The sequence below is a fragment of the Anas platyrhynchos genome, chromosome 1 (assembly GCF_047663525.1).
Source record: "Anas platyrhynchos isolate ZD024472 breed Pekin duck chromosome 1, IASCAAS_PekinDuck_T2T, whole genome shotgun sequence".
Lineage (NCBI taxonomy): Eukaryota > Metazoa > Chordata > Aves > Anseriformes > Anatidae > Anas > Anas platyrhynchos.
Window position 1 is genome coordinate 96,725,946 of NC_092587.1, and position 26,339 is coordinate 96,752,284.

The 26,339-nt window shown below is 44.4% G+C and overlaps 1 protein-coding gene and 1 long non-coding RNA gene across 3 annotated transcripts in view; one reads left to right on the forward strand and one right to left on the reverse strand.

The window, feature by feature from the left end:
- On the forward strand, positions 1–20,974 carry LOC139999040 (uncharacterized). The gene is made up of 3 exons (XR_011804028.1): positions 1–1,274; positions 2,016–2,183; positions 20,837–20,974. It is a non-coding gene; the product is annotated as an uncharacterized lncRNA (long non-coding RNA).
- Positions 17,782–26,339, reverse strand: part of STYXL2 (serine/threonine/tyrosine interacting like 2) — a 15,541-nt gene continuing 6,983 nt past the window's right edge. For both annotated transcript variants that reach the window (XM_027449374.3, XM_005017621.6), the window contains exon 6: positions 17,782–26,157. In XM_027449374.3, coding sequence (XP_027305175.1) covers positions 23,330–26,157 — 2,828 coding nt within the window. In that variant the 3' untranslated portion in view covers positions 17,782–23,329. The remainder of the gene's footprint in view (positions 26,158–26,339) is intronic.

Below are 26,339 nucleotides of genomic sequence, written 5' to 3' on the forward strand. Positions count from 1 at the left end.
GGCGCCGCCGCCTCGCTCTGCGCCTGCGCGAGCCGAGCTCCCCCCCCTCGACCCCCTCCTTCCCTGGCTCCTGTTCCTCTGCGCGTGCGCGCGGCGCTAGGTCTCGCCTCACCCCCCCTCCATGCGCGCCCCCGCGCAGCCGCTCTCCCTTCACCTCCGGCCCCGGCGTCGTTAAGGCGCGAACCGCCTCAGCCCCCCCCCCCCACTTCGCTTTGCGTTGCCGCCAATGGGTTGACCTGGCGGCCCTCCCCGGGGACGGGTTGACCTGTTCTCCCTCCCCTCCCCTCCCCTCCCCTGCCCACTGCCCGTTAACGGCGGTCAGCCCGGTGTCGGGACGAAGTGCGGGAGGCTCGGGAATAAAAGGTCCGTGGAATAAAAAGCTGGAGGCTGAGGAGGCGTTTCCCAAAGACCTGTCTGTGCAGGTGGCGGGGTGGAAATGAAGAGAAACCGCCTCCGTGAGACAGGTGCGCCCCGAGCTCCTGGCAAAATTAATCCCCTATGAATAAAAAGGAACTGAATACAAGGAAAATGAAATAACGGCCGTCGGTCCTGCGTGTGAGCGGCAGTCTGTTGCTCCGTCAGAAAAGAGCAATTACACGAGGAAACCCGTCTCCTCTTCAAGGAACCCCTCACAACGCGCCTCACGGCGTGGGCACTGCCACGCTCATAGGGCGTCTTTCACCAACAAACATTTTGCCCTCTTCCACCTCAAATTTCCCTAAACCCAAAGGAAAAAGGAATCAGGCTTCGTGCCCGCATCATTTACGAAGCATAAATAACAAGAGGCTAGAGAGACCCTCAAAGCAAACCAGGTTTAGATTCAGAACTTCCCAATCCCAACAGCAATAAGCCAAGCAGGCGGAGTGACAGAACTTTGCTGGCTCTTGACAGATGTGGCAGAGGAAAAATAAAACTTGCTAATGTTCCTGGCCTTAATATTGCACCAAATACACACTATCACCAAGCTTTGTAACGTGCATTCATAAGAAGAGCAAACAGAAGGTGTGATAGTGTTCATTGAGGACTGGGTCTTAACGTTTTCTGAGGGTCATTAACTTCACCGGGTCAGAGTCCAAGCTGAATTTTCTTCTGAGGCTCAAGACGTCGTGGAATAAGATAAACCAGCAAGAATCCATTCTTGCAGGCTGTTGCTGAAGAAATTCTGAGCTGTATCAGAAGCAGTTGCTGGAATTTTTCATCGCAGGGAAGAGCCAAAAAGGAAAGGCTGAGGGAGGGACACAGCAGGGTTTCTCTGGGAGAGCCAAATCAAAGAGGTAATCTTGGCATTTTCATTTCAAATTAAGCTCCTCTGGCAATACTTTTTCTGGTTTTCATATTGTTTTATTTTTTGTTTGTTTGTTTCTATTATAAAATAACACCTCCATACTGCCAAAAGCAGGAATGGAAATGGACTGTGCTATGAAACAGCAAAACCCGTGCCCTAACGCTGTAATTCTACACTTGCACATTCATTAGATGATATTCCCTACCGGTAATTAAGCACTTTGTCATGCAGAAGATCTATGCTTAACTCACAGGAGTGAAAATGTAAACAAAGGCATATTGTCATGCCCCTCTTCTGCTCAGCCATGATCCTCCTGGGCCAGTTAATCCAGTTTTATGGCCAGGTTATACCAGCGCTGCAGCACACAGTGGCTGCACCGTGACAGATAAAGGTGCAGAGAAAGGGCCAGCTAGATTAAGGCTCTGCACAGCTCTAATCCTGCCTACACCACTTATTCTCCCGTATCTTCCCATCTCACCCGCAGACTCGTCTCAGTCCCGCACGCTGCTTCCAAGTCACCTGCAGGAGCTTCTCTTCAGGCAGCATTTGCTCCAAGTACACATGGTTTAGTCCTTGCCCTCCCGCAGCTTCTGCATGCTGAGCTAGAACCCACAGCCACTGAAAAAAATACCGTCTGAAAACAAAGAGTTACTGGTTTTTCCAGTAGCTGCTAACCTGCTCTGTGTTTTCTAATTGGCTCTAAGGAGAACTCCCTTCTATTTGGCCACAGGTCTGCTCACCCTCTCTGTGTGAAAGTTGCTCTGGGTCTCTGTCTGCATCTTCTCCAGTTTGGTTCAAATTCATCTCTCTACCTGACGCCTTCCCCAACATGGTATACATCCCTGTGGCTGTATATCGAAGAAAGCTGGCAAGTCATCTATGATGAATAATCAATCAGGTAAATTTTACCTCTATTTGAATTGTGAGTAATCTGCAAAGAGCTTATGATTTCTACAGACGTATTATTTGATGGTATTTGCCACATAATGCCTGACCGGTGGCTTATTCATGAGCAGATTGCTGGAAACATTTGAGACAACTAGACACAAAAATGATATGAAGCTTACTCCTATGAGAAGCTGAGCACCCCAGATTCATTTCACAGAAAGACTGAAGTGCAAAACTTGGAGTCATTTGGCCACAGACAGTGAAGCTGCAGTTACGCACATGCTAACATGCTGTGCTGAAGCAGGGCCCGAAGCGGTGCGCATCTTGCAGGACACCCTGTTTCTGTTCTCTGACTGGAGTTGTCTGCTCCGTAAAATGATTTCCTTCAGGGATTTTGCTTTAGAAATACTTCCTGGCAGTGAAAAACAATACAGCGTTCAAAATTAATACACCTGCAAAGGGAAGAAATAGTATTTCAGGATCTTTTAAAGCTCAGCAATAAATCAGTGTCTGTTGTTTTGATTTTGATTCAGATATCTCTTAATTCATAGCCCTCCTTGGCCTCCTCTACTTGTGCCTGTAACCCCAGATTTTCCACGATGGCTATATTGCCTCCCCAATTTCAAATCTCCTGCCAGAATTAATTCAGTACTGTTTCAGAGACAAAAATATATATTTTTGTATTAAGGTGTGGATGCAGGGGACAAAAGAAAGACAGTTTAAGGTGGGAAGACAGGGACAAAAGAATTCTATGATTTAAGCAGAAAGCAGACCAGGAAGGAAAGGAGCCTTTTCACCACACAGCTCTAATGCACAGAGAAATTAAGAACAAACTTATCTGCTCTGCTCCAGCTCCACTACGCCACTCCAACCTGAATCCCTGACGCTGCGTTTCTCACACAATGTCCCTTCTCTCCATCATTTTTTCTTCACATCAGATTTCGCTCTTTCTCAGGGTGCTTCAGTTTCTAGAATGATGTTGGCTGCAGCTTTCTCTTATGCTCTCCATGTTCCTTCTCTACACTGCAGCAGAGTCCTATGCCTTAAAACAGCCTCTTTGCCCCACGTGTGTTCAAGCACACCTACCCCAAACCTCCCCATTCCTTTTGCTTCTAGACAGCTCAGATTGTCTCACCTTCAGTTAAACCTGTCTGCATGCCTCTGTTTACTGTTTTTCATGTGTAATACACATCCTTACAGAGAGCTGACATCCTCTCTGCTGCAGTCTCTGTTGCAGTTACAGAGGACACAGTCTCACTTTTAACACAATGCAGAGACAAACAGAAAAAGGAAGCCTGTGTCTCCAAAAGCGTGCAATTTGGAGAGATGGCAAGCAGAGAATGAGGGAAAAATAGGAGCAGTAGCTCCTTAGTTGAGGTGGAGAATGTGGAGATCACATCACGCGCAGTTCCTCCACTGTCACAGCACAGACACTGGTGGGACTGGGACCTCGGCCAAGGTGCACTGGTGCTACGCAGTCCAGTCCTTCCACCACAGAGCTGTTGGCCTTTCTCCCATGTGTTGCTCCCTATCCCCATCCTGTTTCTCAGCACGGAGGGGACAGTCCCATCAGTCGCTGCCCGCTCCTGTGTGATGAGCATCAAGAGCAGCAAAGGGTTGTGGACTGTCCGTTGCACGTGCAGGCTCTCATTTTCCCCTGCACACTCCTCAGGTTTCCTCAGAGCAAACTGCTTTCTAGCTCTGTTTCCATCCCTCTTTTGTTGCCTCTGGATTGGAGAAAGGATGACTCTGAATCTCTCATTGCTGAGAGCTGTGGCTGGTCCTGTGAACCTCCCAGCTAATGAAACCAGCAGAGAAGTTGTGCTATCTCATAAACCTCTACTCCTCCCAGGTGCTAGCTAACTGCTTTTCTGGAGATAAGAACTGGGGCACAGACAAAAAGAAACATGGTTTTCATTTTCATATTAAAAAAAAAGAAAAAACATAACTCAGAACCTTCACACATCCTCAGGAAAGGGAGAGGTAATCACTAGGAGGACACTTATCTTTTCATGTGGGTTTTTCAATCCGTTTCTCCCCCTCTGCTGCTTTGGCTGCATTTACTTTCTCTAGCTTGATTTTTTTTATGCATTTCAGTGTCTGTCATCAATGCAGCCTCTGAGCGCCTTCCAGTTTCCATCATTTACATCTTACAAATCACTGACTCAGAAGGTTCAGGAAGTTATCGCTGTGCCTTTTATCAATGCTAAACCAGGGCAGGGGATCCAGGAGTGTGTCCTCAGCCACCTGTGTGGCAGGGCAGTGCAAAGAGGAGCCCCCATCTCTCCCTGCTCTGCAGTGATGAAAGGACCCTGTTCAGCTCGCTGAGATCCACAACCTGTCCCTCCTCCCGCAGAGGGACAGGGCTGGGGTCTTGCAGCTTGATTCGGAGCTCCTGGGGAGTGGGATTTCCATTTGCCTGATCCAAGCTGCCGCTCAAAACTGCCACGCTTTTTGTCGCCGTTCTCTGCCTCCCACCTCACTGCGAAGGAACACTTGAAAATTTTTCAAGTTTTTAATTAATCCTTGGGAAGTGCTCAGAGATCACAGCGACATATTAGTGGGGCTGCAGCCTGGCAGACCCCATATAGAAGTGATACCATGCCAGAAGGAGGTATGGTTCTCTCCCTGATAGAATAATAGGGCCAAAATCTGAAATGTTTTATGAACAGATAGGCCAAACCTTTACTGTGTTCAGTGAGATGGAGGGAAGTTTAGAAACTTTGTGTGTGTAAATGGTGACCCAGGCCTGGAGGATGCCTCTGAAAAGATCAGGTGAGGAACTCATGGTATGCATATGCCCTTGGACGTGTAAATGACTTAGCTTAGTATGCATGCCTGAGTTGGCCATTGACAACCAGACCACCGGAAGACCCCGAAAGACCACCAGTAGAAACAAACGTGAATACTCAGGGATATTTACATACTTTAATGAGTTCCAGGAAATAGTGAGAACAAGTGAATTATTTCTTGGAAACCCAATGAATATGTATGGTTTGATTGTATATAATCCCTGTAGCTTGAACAATTCCACCCGCACCCTAGGTATAGTGATCCCCTGTGCGTCTGGCAGCGCAATTAAAGAATGCCTGCTTTCTAAAACTCCAAAGTGAATTTTTTTTTGACCCACTTTTACAGTAACAGGACAAATTGTGCTTTGCATCTCTGTGAAATAGAGAAACAAGTGCTGGCTGCACTTGTTCCAGCCAGCCCCAGAGCGCGCTTTCTGCTGCAGCTCTCGGGAATGCTTTGGTGCTGCTTACACGAGGAACCAAATTGGTTTTGACCTCAGCGAAGAGGGGGCCAAGAGGGATGCATCTGACACCTTTTAGCAACCACAAGGTTTTCTGTCGAATAGACACAGCCCGCGAGACAAACACACAGCTGGAGTTGGGGTGCTTTTGAAAACATTGTCTTTATTCTCTACCTCCCTTTCTTCCAGGACAGGCGCTTTGCTTATTCCCTCTTCAGAAAGGACTTTTCTGGCACACAGCCTAGCCTGGCTGGAGATTAGGGATTCTCTCTGCCCCTTCATCCTTGAATATTTCCTTTTAATTTCACAGTTTAAATTCCAATTGTGTAATTATATTCTGCCTACCCCAAATTCCTCTGTAATTTCAATTGGACACGGTGTCCTTCACTCTCTAGTCTGAACTCTCACAGTGCTGTGGGGCACTGTTAAAAGGCTGCCACACTCCGCTCTGGTCCCATTTCACGTATATGGAGAAAGAGAATGGACCTAGACCCCTTTGAACTAAAACTGCTGCTCCATATAGGCGAGACAGGGCTTGCTATAGAGTGACAAGGCAGTCTTACCCCGTGGCAATACATCAGGCGTTTTTCACAATGCCTCAGTCTGAACAAATTTTTTGAGTAAAAGTCTGTCTGGAGGTATTTCTCCCCCACAACGCATACCCTTTGATCTTAAATAAAGCTGTACGGGGACCCCCCAAAACACTACTTTGCTGAATTTATGTGGCTTGAGAGTACCTGCTTACACCATTTAACACGGCAGAAATGCCATAGTGAATTAATTTAGGTTCAGGGAGCTGTGTAGCAACAAGAGGGTAGGCAGCACAGATGCCTAATTCAGTAAAACACTTCCCAAAAGCAGGCAAATCCCAAGCATTTTAAGACCCAACCCCAATATTTCTTGCAGATTTTGCTCTGTCAGCATTTTCCCTGAATCCCAACCCTGGTGCAAACATCCCGATTTGTTTCATCACGGCGTTTTACATCAATGTGAAAATATTTCTGCTCCTCCTCTCTCCTCTGGCTTTCCTTTTCTCTCCTTACTGTGGCGCGGCTGCTTTGTCGGTGTGCCCGCACGCTGCCCTTCAGGTATCAGAGAGATTCACCCTGCATATTTCCACTGCCTCCTGCTGTGGTCTTCTGTGGAAGCTCGTGGGGAAGAGGGAGAAGGGGAGGCAGCGTGTTGCGACGGGTGAATCCTCCTCGATCAGTCTGTCTGCCTTTGGAACAAACTTCCTCTCCAAGTACAAGTTCTGTGGCAGGCTCATCACAAGGAGACGCTCACCTGCTTTAAAACCTTTATAGGCAGCTCAGCAAAACGCAGTGGGTTTACTGGAGAAATGGGAATTATTTCATGCAGGTCCTTGCTGGCAGTGCTGTATCTACATGAACCTCTGTCACTTTGACTTTTGATGGGACTTTGGCTTCATATATACTGCAGGTTTGGTCCTGCTCCCCAGGGAAGCCTTTACGCCTACTTCCATGGCAGCAGACCTGAGGCTGCTGTTTGTGTCTCTGGCAAGCAGCACATAGCTGGGGTGAGATCAAGTAGACCATATTTCCATGTTTCCTTGGTTAGCTTATACTGTTAAAAGTGAGTTGTTGTTAGGAGGAAACAGAGCATGTAATAACTAGAGTTGGGTTTTGTTTGGCTTTGAGTCATAAATCTTAAAGGAAAGGAAGGAGCCATCACGTTCATCCCCAAGTTTGTCATACAATCAGCAAGGGGCAAGGCAGTAGTATGGGCAAGAAAATGAAACATGTGAAGGTACAAGTGCCAGCGGGGGGAAGTCACTGTTGCTTATTGTCAGTTTTGGTGTGACACAGAAAGTTCAGCTAATCCTCTTAGTTACAGAGACACACGGGTGGGGGGAGATTGTTATCTCAAGCAATTTGCTGGCTCTACTCCTTTTTTCCTTCGAGTTTCTTTTCGCCTAATTGAGCAGCATTTCTTCCCGGGACTGGTTTGCAATAATCCTGGGGCCTCATCAGGGAAAACGCTAACAAATATAGAAGGGGGAAGCAGCCTGAGCGGGGCAGCTATCGCCACAAGTTTCTCTCTGTGGAAGGGCATCAGATTTGCCTCCAAGTGGCGAGGGTGAAAAATGAGATAAAGATTCGAAGCAGTATGGAGCATGTTGGTCAGAGCCAGCGATCACTAGGAGAGGCGTGTCTCGGTCCGAGCTGCAGGGACAGGTAATGAGCAGCACCCAGGAGCTGCAGGGTCTGAGGTGGAGCAGGGTGAGGACTTCACCGGCGCCCATCACAAACGCGTGGGCTCCACTTTCATTGCCAAAGGGAAGTGTCTGCGGTAAATCTAATCAAGAGTCAAAAGGTGAAGGAGAACAATAATAACCTGGGAGGTTTGTTTTTATTTATCCAGGAGATAAGGATTCAGCTACAGGCATTGAATGAGAAAAAGCCGCCTTGTTCAGAGCAGACAATTATTCCACCCACGCTCTCTCATCATCAAGGTTTTAGTATTATAATACTCAGGGTATTTAAAAATTTCTCAGCCCGAGGGCCAGCAATGTTTGTGCAGGTGCTCTGCCAGTTGCCACAGGTGTCATTTTACAAAAGACCTGAATAATTACATGGTATAGTCCTGAAGATGGCAGCAGCTGGGAGCCATTCTTCATCAGCCTCCCAGCACTGTGATGCTGGAGCAGGGTTGGTGTTACCAGCAGGAGGACACATTTGAAAATCACAGCTCCTGAAGGGCTTCATTCATTTCCTGAAGGCTTGAGACTGTTTCCAGCACTGTGACCTTATGTCCCAGGAAAGTGAGGGCTCTGGTTCCCAAGCCCTAGTGACACCCCGGAGAAGTTGAAGAAACTGCTGTCTTCAACCCACCTTGCTGAGGTGCCGCAAGGAGTTAACCCAATGAAGAGGTGGCTGGACAAATGGTGTGTCCACTGCTAACCGTTTCAGCTCATAGCCTGATGCACCAATGTAAACCACCACTGCTACCACTTTACTCCGATATCCTGGACCGAGAAATGCAGAAAGGAGTGATTTAATCCAGGATCATATCAACATATATCACTGTGGAGAATAAGGAGTTTATTGCCCCCAGCTGGGGAGATGGGTTACCTTGCCAGCTAGGGCAGCTAAATCCAACAGAGTCTGTTAGTCAGAGCTGTCAGATGGGAGAGAAAGGGCCAGAACAGACAGCACTCACCAAGCAGCTGTAAAACAAGTAGTGCAGTGCTTTTAAGAGAAAAGATGTTCTTCCGATGTCCTGCTAGCACAGGACAAGGAAATGGCAAGTTTGCTGTGTACATCACACCTTTCTGGTTGAATGTGAGTTCTTTGGCTAATGTGGGGCCTGGGACCACCTGTGGGCTCGCAGGTCCACAGGGTACCTGTCTGTGTCTGGATTTGGCCCAACCATGGTCCTGTGGCACACACTCGGTGCTTGTGTGCTGGTTTCCAAACAAAGGAAAACGTCAGGGGTGGGTCAAACGAGTCACAGTGCATTATGCCAGGCTTTTGGTTCAGATGCTTGGAGGGTGAGGGCCATGTGCTGTGTTTTGTGCCTTCAGGTCACTTTGGACAGAGCTTCTGAGACTCTGCTGGATGCCTGCATAAGGGTAATAACTGCATTTCCTGACTTCACCTAGATATTGTGAGAATAAATGCATTTAGCAGTGGAATTACCAGATGCTACAGAGGTGAGGCACCTTCAATAGCTTTCTTTCAGTTCTTTTGTTTCTTTAAAGATATGGGTAAAAAGACATGGGCATTTGATCAAGGCCAGAATTTGCTTTCCCAGACTGTTCTAGTTTATGGTTACGTTGTGCAGAGGAGCAGGGGCAGAAAGACAGCAACTTGCATCCATGCTTCATGTGTCCAGCATGCGTGATAACCTCCCTGGGAGCCTGCAGTGCTTCACACGGCGCAAGGGACAAGGAAAGGACAGGAATTACTGCGTTCAAGGATTCGTCCCTTCCTCATGCAGGTCTGCACAGCTAGCTAGCTGCATGCGGGAGTACACCGTGCTCTTTAACCCTATCAGCAAGCATTTGGGTTTGTAACGCTGAAAACGCTTGGGAAAGTCACGTGCGTTTTAGCCACATGGATACGCTTCCTGCATCCTACTCTGTAGCATCAGACTGCAACTCTGACAATGATGGAGCATTCGTAGTTGTGGAAAGTGTTAAGCAATTATAAGCGTATTAATTATATGCATAATGACTTTTAAAATTGTGTTTAATAAATACTTTAATAAATACCTTGTGTTTCAGATATAGAACTGTTTTCTGTTAGTCAGAAAACCAATGTCTAAAGCCGCTAGAAGAAAGAGCCAGAATTGCCAGCTGAATATCATGAATGAAAAAACATTCACCACTGTGACCAGGGCCAACATATTTCCCAGTGGCAGCTCCCTGTCTTCCCCTAATTCCCCCCTCCCTTTCCCCTCCCTCCTCAGATGCACACGCAGGCACTATGGGAGGAATGACAGCTGTTCTTCATGGAATGACAGCCCAGGGATATTGCATCCTCCCTTAAAAAAAAAAAAAAAAGACAGGCAAGGTACAGAATAAGGTCAGTGAAGGGAGACAAAGGGGTCTCCCAGAGATGGCAAAGGGTAATTTATTGACAGATGAGATAGACGTTACTACAGAAAAATATTAAATGGATTCTTTTCCCCTGTCTTTAGAAAGGGGAAAAAAAAAAAGTGGGGAAGGGTTAGGAAGGATAGATGCCAGAAATAGAGACAAATTTCCCAGGAGAGGAAGGAGAAATCCTGAAGGAAATTAGGATCATGATACAGAAAATAATAATAATAATAATAAATCTGAAAAAAAAAGAGCATCTGAAAAGCTAAGAAATTCTGCATGGAAACGACAAAAAAGGGCAGTGGAGAAGGAACACCACCACTAACAGCGGCACCGCTTCAAAGGCACTGTGAAAGAAAGAAGTGCTGGTAAAACAGAGCCTGATTAAAAGCCAGCGTTTGAAAAGGGCTGTCGGGAAATTGCAGAGCTGTGCACGCGCCCGACGTCAGCCGTGAGGAAGACTGCGGGAGCACTAATCAAAGTGAGGCCGAGGGAGCATATGGAGCACAGAGATTTTATTAAGGACAGTCGTGAACCGGGGCTCGTGTAATGGGAGCAGCCGAGCTCAGGAGATGGGAGGGAAGAAAAGGCCAGGTCTTCTGGTGCAATAAACCAGCGTAGCGCTGTCAACTTTGACAGTGTGTGAGTCCCTGCTGAAAGGAAAAGAACTGAGTGGAAAGCTTAAATAGTGGGTGTTGATATTGTAGTTTCTCTGGCCTAGAGTAGTAGATTTCCCCAAAATAATTGTGCAGGAGAGAACAGGAGAAACACTGGACCGATGTGCTCTAGTTGGGGTTCTCTAAGTCCATCCTGCCCCCGGTTGAGACAGCAGGATACCAAGGACATGTTCTTACAGCTTGTGACATGAGGAGAGCTTATTTTCACCAGTTTTCACCAGTCAGGGCCTGATGAATGCCTGAGGAGTCACCAGGAAAAGTTTCCACCAAGATAAAAGCAACAGAACAAAAGAAATATGATGGAGAACAGATTTAACTTATAAGCAGGCTAGTTTTAAGCCAAACCGTGTCTTATTCTGCTCTTTTTGTGAGGAACCTGGTTTTATGGTGTGTAACAGTCCGTGTAGTAGAGTAAGGGAGGGGGAGCATTCATCCCGGCCCTGCGGCTGCCATGCTCAGTGCTGAGGGAAATATAAGCCAGTGTACATTGGGCTTGGTGCTTCAGTACTCCAGAGGCATAAGCAGGCTTTTTGGGAAAACAGGACAAAACAAAAAGACTGAGTCTGCTCCAGTCTTACGGTGGAGTTTTTTGTTGGTGCATCTGAGGGTTTGCCTAAGACAGAGTCATGATGACTCCATCTCAGAGACAGCGATTTGGGTGGCCACAGGGCAGTCACTAACACAATTCCCTCACCTCTACCAAAAGATGAATTTATGTCAAATCAACACACTGATCTGACGTGCCCCACGCCCACGCTGCCGCTAGATGTGATGTCAGAGATGTGATGCCTGTGTGCTGCCCTGACGTTATCCTGGATTAGTCCTAAACACAAGACTGCAACGAAGTTCCTAAACACGAGACTGCTTCTTTCCAGCCTGATCCCACAGCCCTGACCTCTACCTGAGGTTCTGACTCCGACCCTTCCCCACAGACAGGACACAGCCCGTGAGCAACAGCTGTGGGCAGGCGCTTTTCCCGCTCAGCATTCAGGCATCTCAGAAGATGGCAGATGGAGCTTTAACGTGCCAGGAGAAGCCGAATCTGTGTGCGTGTGGATGTGGAAGGCTCTTTTCCTTCACTATCAGCTGTTCTGGGGTGCTGCTAGCGAGTTCCATGTCAACTATTTCCCCTGGAATGGATTATTTCAGTGGTCTTTGGGTCAGAAAGATGAAGTGCAGCTTGGCGGTTGGCGGTCAGGAGCGCTCACATGGGAGGGGATAAGCCTGCACTAATGAACCCTTAACTCTCTCACATTGTATATTCTCTGGAAAAAGGCCTGGAACATATGTCTCCCCCTCTCCGGCGAACGCCTTAATCACTAGTTTAGAGTCACGCTTGTGCTCTCTTGAGGCCAGCGAGTATTTAATTGTGCCACGTACAGCTGAGTGATTGCTCAGGGAGAATGACTTTGTTAGTGAGATGAATTTTCAGTCTTTTGAACTTTTCCAGCAGACTTCCTCTATTCTTGTACAACGTTGGGCTCAGCTTCTGGGTCTCAAATACCCTCAGATGCATCTCTTTCTCCCAACCTGGGCCCACTTTCTTCATTTAATTTGTACCTCTTTTAGGGTGAGAACATCTTGAATTGTGCTCTGTGCCATATTATTACAATGGAGCCTGGGTGCTGGTGAAAACCTCTGGATGCTAATGGAGGAAACGTACATAACATCTTTAGCTGTTACTCTATCATATAGAAACGTCCAAAAGGATGCTGAAACATAAAAAGAGGTCGTAAAGGGGAAATATCTGGAAGTGTTCAGCATGGATATCAGGGAAAAAAAAAAAAAAAAAGGAAAAAAAAAACTTCACCACAAAGGGGAGGATAAGTCTGTCTGCATCAAGGCTAGAAATGGTCATCAGGCACAGCTCTTCAATAGTGTTATGATAGGCAGAGGTGGCCCAGTTCTCTTCATGAAGAAGGTTTGTAGTTGTAGGGGTAAAGTTAACCTCTGGTTTAAAGTGTTCATTTTCTGTGTGACAAAGAAAGTATAACAATTATTGGAAAAAGGAAGGAAAATGAGCTAGAGGCAAAAAACAAACAAAAAAACCCCCCACTTGTTCCTGTCCCCCCATGTATAAAATGGAGGGTATGTTCCTTATTAACTTCAGCAACCAACACTGCAAAAAATATTTGACACCATCACGTCATCACGTAGAAAATGCCACTCTATCTTCGAAATTCAACATCAGTACTTTTTTCTTAATTGGACAAATTTTTTGAAAACACGGGTCTGACTTCTCAGAAACACTTTTGATGGTCTCTGCCTGTTTCTAATGCTTTTGTAGTGGAATAGCTGTGATTTCCTTTTTGCAAAACAGAGACTATTTCACTGAAAATTTCTAGGAGAAAAATCATTTCCACTTAGCAATAGCATTAAAGCCCTTGAATTGGGCCACATTTTGCTGCCAATGCAGTTTCAGGGATACTTGGAAAATATTTTGAACAGCGGGGAGGAAAACTGATTACCAATACACAGTCTCTAAATGGTGTGAATAGTATGGGTTATTTTCCCTTTGACTGTTTATGGCCTGTTTACAGTATAATCACACCGAATCAGGTCATAACATGGCTTTTTTTTTTCTTTTTCTTTTTGAGTGAAAATAGAATCTAGCATCATTTTTTATTTACTGCAGCTCCCCCAAAGAGCTAAGGAATTTCCAGGTGCTAAGCAAGGATGCTCTCTTATCCAAGGCATTCATAACTGAAAGAGAGATGAGGAGAAAGGTGACTAGGAAAAATAATAGGCAAGTTATTCACAATTTCTATGCACTTGAAATAGCTGCATTGTTGTCATCATGGCAGAAATGGAGTTATAAAGGGGACTTAGTTGTGGATAGAGGAGAGAGATTGCAGATGACGTGAGGGGTTATTTTATGGTATATAGCTGTCATCAGACCGAGCTGCGGACACATGTATGAGATCAGTCCAGAGAAATAATATTCCTATCACCCCATCCATACCAGGCAGTGGCACTGTGTTATGGGATTAGAAGAAAATACTTAGTTGTTTGAACTTGTAAATGGCAGCATAAAAGGGTAACAGCTCTGTCGTGCTACAGATTGCCTGTTAGATTGTTCAAGTAAAAGGCTCACCCACGTATCTGCTCAGCAGAGAAAATCTGGCATGAGAAATAGCCAGCACTAAAATCCTACATTTCTAGCATCCCTTGTAGCCAGTGGGGGGGAAATCTTTTAGCTAGCACCGAGAAAGCCTGGGCATGGGTCACCCAAGGAAGCAGAAAATGCAAAGCTCTGCCAGAGGTCTACTGCTGGAAAGAAATGTCCCAGCCACCTCTCCAGGGAGCCTATAGGAAAAATAATATTGCTTCCAGTGTTAAGAAGGACGACTACAGAAACAAACAAACAAAAAGAACTCTTTACTAAGCTGATCCCTAGGATTTAGCAAAGGAGATGCTTTCCAAGAGACAGACTTTTTTTTCTATTGTTTACAATATGGTGCTATCTCACAACTGGGATTCCTTTTTGTTGTGAGGAAGAAATGAGCTTGAATGAGAAAATACACATTGGTTTAGATTATCTTACTAATGACCCTCCTATTTCTTTTTCTTTCATTTGAGACCCTGACCTGTCAGATAAGCTTTCTGCTCTACCTGGGATATATGAGCAGCCAGCCCTGTTCATACGAAGGTGACGAGGTCCTACAGAGGAATGCCTGGCTTTAGGTTCCCAAATCCTTTTCAGGCAGTAGAAAAACAACCTGTTTTTCATTGGCATTCAATGTCTAGTAGCTCCCAATTACTCCAATACTCCTTTTCAGAAATGAGTAATGAACTGCAGTGGAGGAAAAAGCTCCCTCAGAATGTAACAGAATAGTTTTCTCAGCACTACTCTAATACTTCTACAGCTGTAATAAAAAATATATATAAAAGGGGAAGTATTGATGAACACTAGCTTCAACCAAGAGCTGAATTTCCTAGTGCGCTCCAGGCTGAAATTTCTGAAAAGCAAAAATGCTCACTTGCAAGCTATCTCCACAGCCCAGGTCAGCAGGCAGCAATTAGTTTCTCAGCCACTCACTCTTCCTTCCATCTTCCTGATGGATATTTCATCTGAGTTTATGCTCTCCTCCCTTGCCTTCTCTTCACCTCTCTGCCTCGCTTTCCAATAAGGCTGTGATCTGTCACGGACTCTCAATGGACAAGACCTATACATCCCATCACAACACTGTCATGGGAAGTTGCATTAGACAGGCCAGGATGAAAAGCAGTTTGGAAGGGAGAGAAGCCGTCATGCTTCAGGGCAGAAACTTGAACTCTAACCAAGGCAGAGAGATGAAGGAGGGCTTTGGGCCAGGCGGGGAGAAAATTTGACTCAGGGCAGGTTAGCCCATAATTGCCCACTTAAGCTTTCTTTGTACCTTCTAAGATGCATCTGGTTCTGGCCAACATCAGAGAGAGAAGGGGTGGATCGCTGGTCTGATCCAGCAGGGGAATGAGTTTCTTCATTCTTTCTGCTGGTGCACTGAGTTTATAACACTTTCTGAAGCCACAATGAGATCCCTCTCCAAGCATGACCCTTGCTCTGCCGGTGATAGCCAAAATTCCTTCCCCTCACCCCGTCCTTCACACTTCCACCAGCAACACAGAGAGAAGCCAGTACAAAGCCGGGTCAAGATGATAAGAACAAAGCCTTGAAGACTGCTCTTAGATACCAGCTTTACTTCAACTGAGGGGGGAATTTTCAAAGAGGTGAACTCTTTCTGTCTCTCTCTGGCAGGAGTCTCCTGGGAGGAGAAGAAAACAGCTTTCATTTTAGCGAGTCATGATATTTATGGCCCTTTTATGAGTTTTGTTTGAAAATATAAAAGTAGATGGACTTAAATCGGTTTCAAAAGAGAGGAGATGAGAAGGGGAGAGACAGAGCATGTGAAGGGCAGGTGGGTCGGAATCATCTGCCCACGTTCAAAAGAAAATCAAATACCTTCTTTGTTTTAATATGGACCCCTTCTGCCAGTCATGAGGATAATGTCTGACCTCTTCTTGCATAGGTCCTTTTATCCCTAATGACTTACAAATTTTATCTGTCTACTACCACCGACCAAGAACACTCACCTTGGGATGAATCGTGACAACTACTAAATTATGCAACTGCAGCACCATGCAACAGGTCAGGTCTGCTTGCTCCCAGGAAGCAGACTTTCAGATCACGTCTCCTGCAGAAGTGAGAGCTTTATACTGTATTCCTGAGGGGCAACTGTCAGCTTCTGCTTGCTCACACACCAGAGTCTCATGTGGGCTTTTATCCATCCTATTTGTGGTGTCTGTTCAGCAACTGAGGTTGCACCCTCTTGAGGGCCTCTTGCTTTTCATGTGTGGAATCTCCTCTGACCCTTTGCCTCTAGGCAATACTTTTGATCCAATTCACAGACTAAGGAGCACATGCCTTGCAAAATTATGGAGGGAGGCAAGTTTAAGTTGAAGAACTGGGTTTTGCATTTGGTTTGGGATGTAGTTAGGTCCGTGGTCATTTTATCTGCTCTGTGAATGAACCTTCATAGCTTGTGGCAGCTACTGAGAAATTTGTACAAGCAAAATGTACAAAGCTTCCCGTTAATTGGTAGTTTCATAAAGGCTGTTGTGGTTTCATAAAGCTCTCCTCTCAAACAAGGAGAGAGAGGTTCTGCCAAACTAGCTTAAGGCCTTGGCCTGGATCTGCATCTAGTACAGAGTGATTACATAGATCAAATTGCTAGGATGGTCCACGAAGATGTGTGGAGTCACACAATGCTTAATACCAGATGGCATGTGCTGCATCTTTCTTTGATACTGTGTCCTGCAATAATCAAATGCAGAGAACAGGAACAGGTGAATATCTGAAGTTAGGCAGTATGTAACCTGAAGCATATAGCTGTCTGGTCAGTTGCAAACAGTCCTCACCACCACAGTTATTCTGTAACGTCACTCAGAAGTCCAAAAAGGCTCTAAGACCATGTGCTCTGGGTAGAGTGCGTGGTAGTTGGGTGATGCTGTAAGAATGATCATTTCCTTTAGATGTTTTTGTTTTCTGGCTAGCATCAGCTACATCTTGGTTCGGTTTTACACCCGCGCACATGCCCTTCTGAATGGAATCATTCTTCCTTTCATGGTTACTTGTTCAGAGTCCTTGGTAAGTTTGAATCAGGTTTTAAGATTTATTGATCTGGCCTTGTCCATTTTGTGGTGTGTTCTTTGATTTAATTTAATGACCGTAAAGCATTCAGGCATGTTGGCATGAAGGGTGCACTGGAAAAAACTAAGTGATTGATTGATTGATTATGGAAAGACATTGTTCTCTCCACAGTTAACAATGAAGCTAGTTTTCCATTATACTCATTTGTGTCTTCCAGGTCACAACTAAAAGTTAACCATTCTGTCTGAAATTTCCCAGGTATGAATCATCTGTGGGAGCAGTTACATTTTTTTGTGTAAGGATTAAGTTTAGCTATTTTAAAGATCCATGCAAATAAAACCCCTTGAAACACAATTCATAGGGAAAGGTTCAAAGCACAGACAGGCTGTACCTTCTCCTAACCCTAAGGTGATTTTGGCACCACTACACCTAGATACTTTGCCATGGACATTCCAAAATTAACTTGTTGGTCCTGTGAAGGACTGAAACCGTATTGTTACTTGCTTTTGTGACTCACAGATGATGTTTTCCCTTTGTGTCTGTGTGTGCGCACCCTTTGGTAGAGGAGCAGCAGTCACAGAAAAACACTGAGCTCAGAAGCTAGTAAAAGGTTGTAACAGGGGTATAGATGGAAGTGACGTGAAATCAGCTCTTGAACACAATAAAATGTACCAAAGAACAAAAGGCAGTCCTGAAGAAAAAATATATATATGTATAAATATACAATTCTTCCATGTCCAAAAAATTTATGTTCATAGGGTTAGGCAAAGTGACAGGGTGTTCATTTAGGTTGATTATGCTGGTACTGGCAATGCTAGTTGCCTAATGAACAACCTCAGTACAACCTACTTTAAACCTCTCTCCACTTTTTACATGAAGAACAATATAACAAAACTTGTTGGTATTTAACTTATTACTCCCAGGCAAACGACTTAAAGCGTTGGTGAGATGACTGGGGCAATACACACACACCATTCAGAGCTGTGATCCCATCTCTCTAAAGAACTGTTTATTTGTTACACATTGTTCACATTTTTGAAGGTTCCTTCACAACTAAAACAGCCAGAAATGTAACACATTTTTACTTTTCTAAATGACAAGTGAAATTCCACAGAATAGGTAGGTAGCTCTCAAAGAGATTTTGCAGGAACATACGAGCATACAATTTCTGTTTCCAAGCCCTAAACCATATTAATCCCATGCTTTCTGCATTTCTGCTGGATTGTCTATAAATTTAGGAAGGTCATGGATGCTATGTTTTCATGTTATAATGTATATATCCAATATATTCTGGTGAAATGCTTTAAGAAAAGGCAGACAATGCAACATAACCATGCCCAGCTAAAACTTTTTATCTTACAATTCAGCTAGCTCTCCACTACAGCTAATGTGTAAGCATTTCTCAAGGAACTGTATAAAATGGTGCTAAACGCCTTTTAAAATCATCCAGTCTAAACTAATGCCACGTGCAATAAATCAAATTGCCCTGAAAATCCTAGAGTGGAGGGGGGGAAGTGGGCCACAGCCCTACCTCTATCAGTACTACCATGCAGAATGCAGCCAATACATTAGGAATAATTCTTTCTGGCAACATTTCCACTTCCTTACAAACTTGCTTCTTCCACACTTGAATTCCCAACGTAGCGCAGATGCCATTTTATCATTTAAGTCCCACTGATGTCTGTCACCATTTCTCACAGTCCTTTTCCCATTTCCTACAAATTTATAGTTTCTGTAGATCCTACCATCTCCTTCCTTCCCAAAGAGGTTGCCCCATAACCTTTCCCACTAAATTTTTACACATCTAAACAAATGAATATTTTGCATTAGCCTCTTTGGCTTCCATACATGTCTTGCATTTTCCATCCCCTGTGGACCTGCTCCTTAATTGGCCTATTGTCTTTACATCTCTTTTCTGATACTTCATATCTCCAAGCTCTCCAGCTTTCACCATTTTCTTACTTCTTACTTCACTTGGACCAACATCAAATGTGTTTCTCACTCATGTATCCCTCCTTAACTTCTTTGCTTCCCATATACCCTAAGTTTCTACATTGTTCAAAGGACATTTAGGAAACATAATACTATAAATGAGAGGCCAGGTGTGAAAAAATACAGGACTTAATGAGACTGGGAGACCGAGCACTAAAATGGCAGGTGAAGTTCAAGGTTAATAAAAGCAAGGCATTGCACATAAGAAAAATTAATCTAGAAAATAATGATCTCAGAGCTGACCATTTCCACCCTGCAACAAGATTTTGAGGATATAATGAATAGTTCCATGAAAATGTCACCTTGGTGCTCAGTAATAGCCAAAAACTATGCAAACTGTTAGGGGTAAACAGGGAAGGAACAGAGGAGGAAAAATAAAAAAAAAAAGAAGGCAATTATGCCACAGGATAAATCCCTGCTGCACCTGCACCATGAATATTGTGTGAGGATTTGGTCCCTCATCTCAAATAAGATAAAGTAGAACCGGAAAGGGTTCAAAGAAGAATGGTCAGGGTAGTCGTAGACATAGACCAACTCTCAAATGAGGAATGAGAAACTTAATTAGGCTGAAAAACAGACAGCTAAGGATGGGTTGGATGGGGCACAACGATAGAGGTGGGTGAGGTAAGGATGGGGCATAATGGATAAAGTGGATAAGGTGGATAAAGTCTTGTGGAGCATGTAGGTACTAAACAGGGATTAGTATCTTGGCATTGAAGGAGGCTGGTGGGCAGCAGGTTCAGAACAGAAAGAAAAAAAGCAGATGGTTTAGCATTCAGTGCATAGTAAGTACAAGACTTCTTGCCATGAGAGATCATGGAGGCTAACAGGTACAAGGCTATAATGGCTATAACTCAAAAATGATTAGGCACCTCCATGGAAGAAAAATCTATCAAGGGCTATTAAAAACAAAAATATCATGTCTGGCTCAGGAAGTCCTTGAGTTGCAAATGATTGGAAGCTGGGAGATCATCCTGGGGAAATATCACTTATATCACTGCTCTTATATTCTTCCCTAGATATTCACTGTTGGTCTCCACCAGACACAGGATATTGAGCCAGATGGACCTTTGGTCTGACCCCATATAGCCTTTCTGATGTTCCCGTGTTTATATTCTTAACTGACTGTATGGATGCTCCTTGCACTTTCACCTTCCACTACACAATGCTAAAAAAAAAAACAACAAAAAAAAAAACAAACACCCTCCTGCCTACAGCAGCAAAACGAGGCTGAGCAATAATATCTGTCCCAGTGCTTCTTTGCTGAAAAATCCTTCCCAGATAAATTTGGATACTTACCTACTCTTTTAGTCTAATGTTAGACTAGTGTCATTGCTGAAAAACCATTCCCTCTGCAGCTCTGGTCACCTGAAACAGTCTGTGCAGACCTCTCCTCTTTCAGTGATTCCCTACCTCCTTCTAAATTCTCATCTTAAAACCTGACTTTCTAGCCTGCCTTCAACCTCTTCATTTCTGTCTCTCCTGGTTATTGGTCTTATGACTGAATGCTTTAATATTTTCACCATGCAAGGTCTTTATGTCACTGTTTCATGTAATTTATACCTGTGAGCTGGAGCCTTTCCCAACTCGCTTTCAAGCACAGGCCATACAGTGAATGGAGTCCAAAATTATCCCCACCCCCTTATTGCTTTGGGGGTTTGGCTTTATTAACAAGGATATAAGCAATAAGAAAATAAAGTTCAGCTGTTTCTAAGGCTTCTCCCTCATGACTGCTCAGCCAGCATCCTAGATGGCTTCTCCCCGGCAAACCATTTTTATCTCCCTTTTAGACAAGCGAACTAATAAGCCACCTACCTCAGTGAGTCAGCAGAACCCACTTAACCCTTTCCCAGAAGGGTCAAAGCTCGCTATCAGGATGGTTTGGCTCAGCCTTGTTACAGAACCATATTCTGCCCTTCGGTCTTGAATAATTTATTTGTGCGGCAGACCTGGATTACTGTTTAAATCAAAATGCTACCCAAACAAAGGCTGTGCTGTGCAGTGCAAAATGAAACCAATTACTACATCATATGATGCTCATCTTTTACAGTGTGAGATGCCCCCTACAGTACCTGCAGAGGACAGACATTTCTGTTGAGAGAAGCAGCCAGCCTTAGGAAGCAGGAGAGAGATTTTCAGAGGGAACCAGCCTTTGATAAAAAAGTAAATTCACTGCCAGAAGGTATTGCGCACTTTCACTTTGATCCGTCAAAACTTAAGTAACTGCTTACTGTTGTGAGAAGACAGAGGACGGATCACGTGGTTATACTTAAGACCTTTTCTAGATTGAAATTAAAGCAAGCTCCAGTTATGCATAAGCATTAAATTGTTTTGCACAGAACAACTTTACCAGAGGTAAAGAAAAGCAGAAAATGCCTATCCTAGCACATTGCAGAAATTCAATCTCAGAATGTGGATCAAAGCCAGAAATGTCACTACTTTAAAGAAAAACCTCACGGAAGTATGCAGAAGTAAGGGATATATTGTATTATATATTATATCATAGTAGAAGTGCATTATAAGCCTTGCAGCACCTCTGGATGCCCGAAACATTAACAAGACAGTGTTCCTTATGTACTGCAAAAATGTAATCTGAGTTTACTCAAAAAAATCCTGACACGAGTAAAATATGTTCTTTTTCTTATTTTTCTAGCCCTGTTATTGTTCAATCACCTGATTTCGAGACTCCTTTCACCTGACAATAAGCAGCTATCATTTGCCTAGTCCTGGCTGTCAGAAAGTCATCTTTATCTTTAGAGAAGCAGGGATAATGTCCAATCAGTGAGTTATAGTTGAGAGAAACGATTCTAAGTTTAGGTAAATTGGCAGCTGCATTTTGTTATCAGTAACCATTATTTAGATAGCATTGCTGATGTGCATAGCATCGTATAGAGAAGGATAAAGACCAGGCCCTTGCCCTGTGGAGATTACTGTCTATATTACACAATTAAACCAGTGAGAGGTGCTAGCATAATGCTAATAGTGAGCTCTAAGCTTCACAGTGAGGGGGAGAAGAGATGACAAGAAAGTGAAAGGCAAAACTACCCGTGAGAGAGCAATGCCGCACTGTAGCATCTTCCCTCCATTGTTGTTTTATATTCAGCTCTGCCGGAGGGTTTTGTTGTTTCCAAGCACGGTCTGTACAGAAAAGCAAACATATATCTCCAGAGGAGAAACTGGCTTAGGTGTTTGTAAGAGAGAGGTGGAGGAAGTTGTCTGGTGACAAAGAGTTGGGTGCTTTGACATGTCAAAGACAGAGTGTCTTGATATGAGCCCCGCAAATGACACTGTGGCAGCCCCAGCAGAGCCATCAGTTCTCACGTGCACGAGGCTCTGCAGGGCACGGAAGACCTAAGGCCATTCCCGCAGCCTATTCAGCTAACGTGGAGGCTGCGCTCCCTTCCCTCGCTCTGAAAAATGGGCTCTGTAGCTCGCACAATGCAATGAGCACATTAACTGTCACACAGCAACTAAACCTACCACCTCCTAAAAGCAGGCTTCAAAGCACCACATTCAGTAGGCATACATTTTGTCCTTAGGTATGTCTTTGCACAGTGCCTTCAACCAACACTTCAGCTATGCATCATTTTATTATGAGGTCAGTTTGTGTGTCACTCTCTTCTTTTAAGGCAAACGTGTTGAAAATCAAGACATGACAATCTGACTATAGACATAAAAGCAGACTCAGCTGAGCTGCATACATACAGCAAACTGAAGCCAGTACTTCAGAAACCCAGCCTAACCCAACGCTAGTCCTAGCCCTAACTCTGAATCTCGAACTAGATCAGAGCACAATTTTTAGAGAGATGGTAGTAATACTTCGTTTTTGCTTTGTTGACCCAAAGTTATTAGCAGAAACCAATCATACTGGAGCAAAGATGACTCCATCTAATGAGAACAATGGTACCACAGGAATATATTCATTACTGCACTGAACTTCTGAAAAGAAGGAGGCATTTTCTTTTTTCTAGTATTTCACTTTGCTTCAGCTACTCAGTTAAAGAAAACAGTCTGTGTATTCCCCAGAACAATCTTATTTCTGTAGACATTCATAAGACTGGTGTAGAAAATGGAGCCTACCTACCAATATCTTCTCAGCGGTATAAAGTAAAACTGATTAAGAGAGGAACATTCTTCAAGTTCCTAGAAAAGGCTGTTGGCTTCTACTTTTTATGATCAAAAAAATCCTAGAAAAAAAATATGTCCGTCTGTAACGAGACTAGGAAATTGAAATAATCAAAATGGGATTTGATTGGTCTTTTGAATCGAGATGCTACCATGACTTTACTGCTGAAACATCGTCTGGCTCCTAATGGCTTCTAACATTGTGTTCCTACCTACATTGATCATTTAATACTAGCATCTTCTTTCTGAAAACCACAAACACTTCCAAAACTTGACCTCTTCCCTTTATCGCTTTTGATTAAGAAGAGAACTATCTGCAGGAAATGCCCTACAAACCACAAAGGATTATCAGAAATATAATGATGAGTGATTCTGGGACTCTGGGACTCTGCTTGTGTTCCTCTAATCTGATTCTTGGTCACTCTTCCTTTCTCCGCCGGAGCTTTGCAGTAGTTTCTTCTAGTCGGCTTCTCCAAGCAGCAATAATAGCATCATCATCCATTTCTTCTTCCTCCTCTTTCCGCATGTTTCTCCTGTACTGAGAGAACTGTCTAGATGCAAATCTTTCTTCACTTAGTTCCACTTTTGCCTCTTTCTTCCCATCCTCTTCAGACTTTGAAAAGCTCTGGGTGAACTTTCTCTTAGCTCCAAATTCTGACATGTCTGACCTGGCCTCCTCTTCACACGCCTCCACGTGATGAGATCTGACTCGACTCTGTGTAGATGGTTCAGGGGATTCAGAGTCAAAGGAGGGTTCAGGTGTTTGGCTGAAACTACGCAGCTCTGGGCTCTTTTCTCCAGAACTTGTCTCGCTGACCCTTGACCTTGTGAATGTATACATCTTTTTGTCCTCTTTTGCAGAAGCAGAGGAAAATCTTGACATGGTTCTCAGTGAATCTCCTTTTGACTCATAGGAGGAACAGCTGTCTAGCTCTTCTCTTTGGGATCTTGAAAATCTGTAACTGGATGTTTCAGAATCCATCTCTCTAACTTTGGATGACCTGCTATATTTCTCTCTAGACTTCTCACTTCGATCATGATATGATGATTCTTTCTCTGCTTTCAGGCCACTGAGCCACTTTGTAATATCAGTCTCTAATTCTGACTTTTGTGCACCTGTGTTTGCAGATTGACTGGACAGAGCAAAGGTTGTATCATTTCTATCAAGATCTGCTTGCAAAGGGTGCCTGTGGCTATTTCTTGTACTCTCTGTGTCATCTTCTATTTCATTTTCCTCTCCTTTGACCACCTTTTTTTTAAACAAAGTGCTGCGTTTATTGTCTCTGACCACCTTTTCAATTTGATAATCTGACATTTTCTCTCTCATTTCCATTTGCATTTCCTTCTCCTTCCTCCTGATCTTCTTTAGGTCAACATCATCAGCAAAGAGGCTGTACAGTGGTTTGCTTGTCTGAGTAGTCTTCATGTTTGAACTAGTCCCGTCTGTCCTTGCACTTGTCGAAGAATTGCAAGACAGGACAGACTGAGACTCAGCCCTCTGCATGTCCTGCTGGCGGAGCTGAGAGGCAGCAAGAGAGGAGCCACTCTGAGCACTGAGAAGGGAAACCTTATCGTCATCTGTACGCCTGCCAAAGTCTCCTGACATTATGCTGGAGGCCATTGCAGACGATGGACGGGACAGCATCATTATCTCATTTTGCTTTTGAGCAATGGTTTCACTGACCACATTAGCAATCCAGTTCTGAATGCTTGCCATGGATATTGTGTCACCTGGGCCAACTTGGAGATTGGGAAGGGGTGTACTAGGCTGCATTGCCCCAGTGCTGCTCCTGGTCTGGGATAAAGATGAATGATTTGTCTGCATGCTCAGTGTAGAAGCTGCATCCTCAGCACCATTTGCAGAAGGTGCTGAGCTCCAGAAAACTGACAGTGGGATATTCCCACTCATTGTACTGTCTGTCTCCCAGCTGCACATGGACTGGCTTTCTTCTAAGATTTTCTTTGAACGTTCAAGTAGCTCTATACGCCTCTGCTTCTTTTTAGCTGAAGCAGAATCTTCACTTTTGGCAAACTCCACAAATTCCTCCTTGCTTTCACTGCCCACCTTCTTCTGCCGCTTCATTTTCCAAGCTTGGTAAGCACTCAGGTTAATATCTGACAAACTCTTTCCTTCAGTCTCCTCTCCATCTGCCTGTCTGCCATCTTCAGTTGGAGATGGTGCAGAAGATGAGGATGATGCTAAATCCTTCTTGTGAAAGCCAAACTGGATCCTCTTGACTTTCCACCTTTCTAGAGGAGTCAACTTCTCTTTGTTCTTTTGGCAGAAATTATAAAACGAGCTACTGTCTGAAAACACACTTTCCTCGTCCACATCCCTCTCCTCTCTTCCTGTTTCTGAGGATCGCCTCTCCCCGGTATTTTTATGCTTAGAATGATACCTTTGAGAAGCTTCCTTCTCAATCTCCAGGAGCCTCTGGTTCCACATGTCCCAAGTGCTCTCGGAAGACACAGAGTCTGTGCGGCTCCTCCTCATCCTGCTAAAGCTACTGGCTTCTAGCTGTTGTTTTAGGGTTCGGATCTCAAAACTGCTCACACTCTCAACATCACTAAATTCACCTGATGGGGAAGGTCTTCCTCCCATTCTGGAATCTCCATCCTCCTCCCTGGGTGGATCCCCCATTTGGTATTTCTCATTTCTGCGCTGCCAGTCGTGGATTCTCTGTTCTACATCCTCCTCAGACTGTTCCCCTTCCTGAGCCAGAAATGTTGGTGATGTTCTTCTTCCATGGTTAATTGTTGATTCCTTTACAGACAGGCCTTCTTTCTTCCTCCATTCCTCATATAACCGTTCCTCTTCCTCCTCACTGATGAAGGTGGAGTGTTTTGAGGCCCAGCTGGTTTTTCCCACTGATGAAGAGCTTCTAAGACTACCTAGCATGCTGCTGGTGTCCTCTTCTTCTACTGTAATGGAGTGGGCTTTTGCTCCTATGATGCTTTCTGAGTCCCCAACTCCAGACAGCCGGGAAGATGTCCCTGCGTGGGCAACAGGACTTTGACTAGGAGTGACATCTTCATCTCCAGTATGATCCAACTCTCGTTCCTCCAACAACTGCTCATTGAGCTCCCTTAGCTGTTTGAGAAAGCCATCGTTGGGGTAAATGGCACGCTTCTTTCTCAGAGTCATCAGAGCTTCCAGAATGGTCATATGGTGGTAGATCATCAGGTAAGCAGCCACCAGCACAGCTGAGCGACTGATTCCCATTTCACTGCTGACAAGGATTTTTCCTACAGACATTGAATATAAAAGTAATTAACTATTTCCAGTAATAGAGAGAGGTTGCTCTGTTATGCAGCACAAACACATTCTCTGAATACTGTTAAAAATTAGATAGATTATATGCTTTGTTGCCTGAAACCACAAGTAAATATTTATTGTTACTTTTATCTCAGTAGAAATCTACATACAC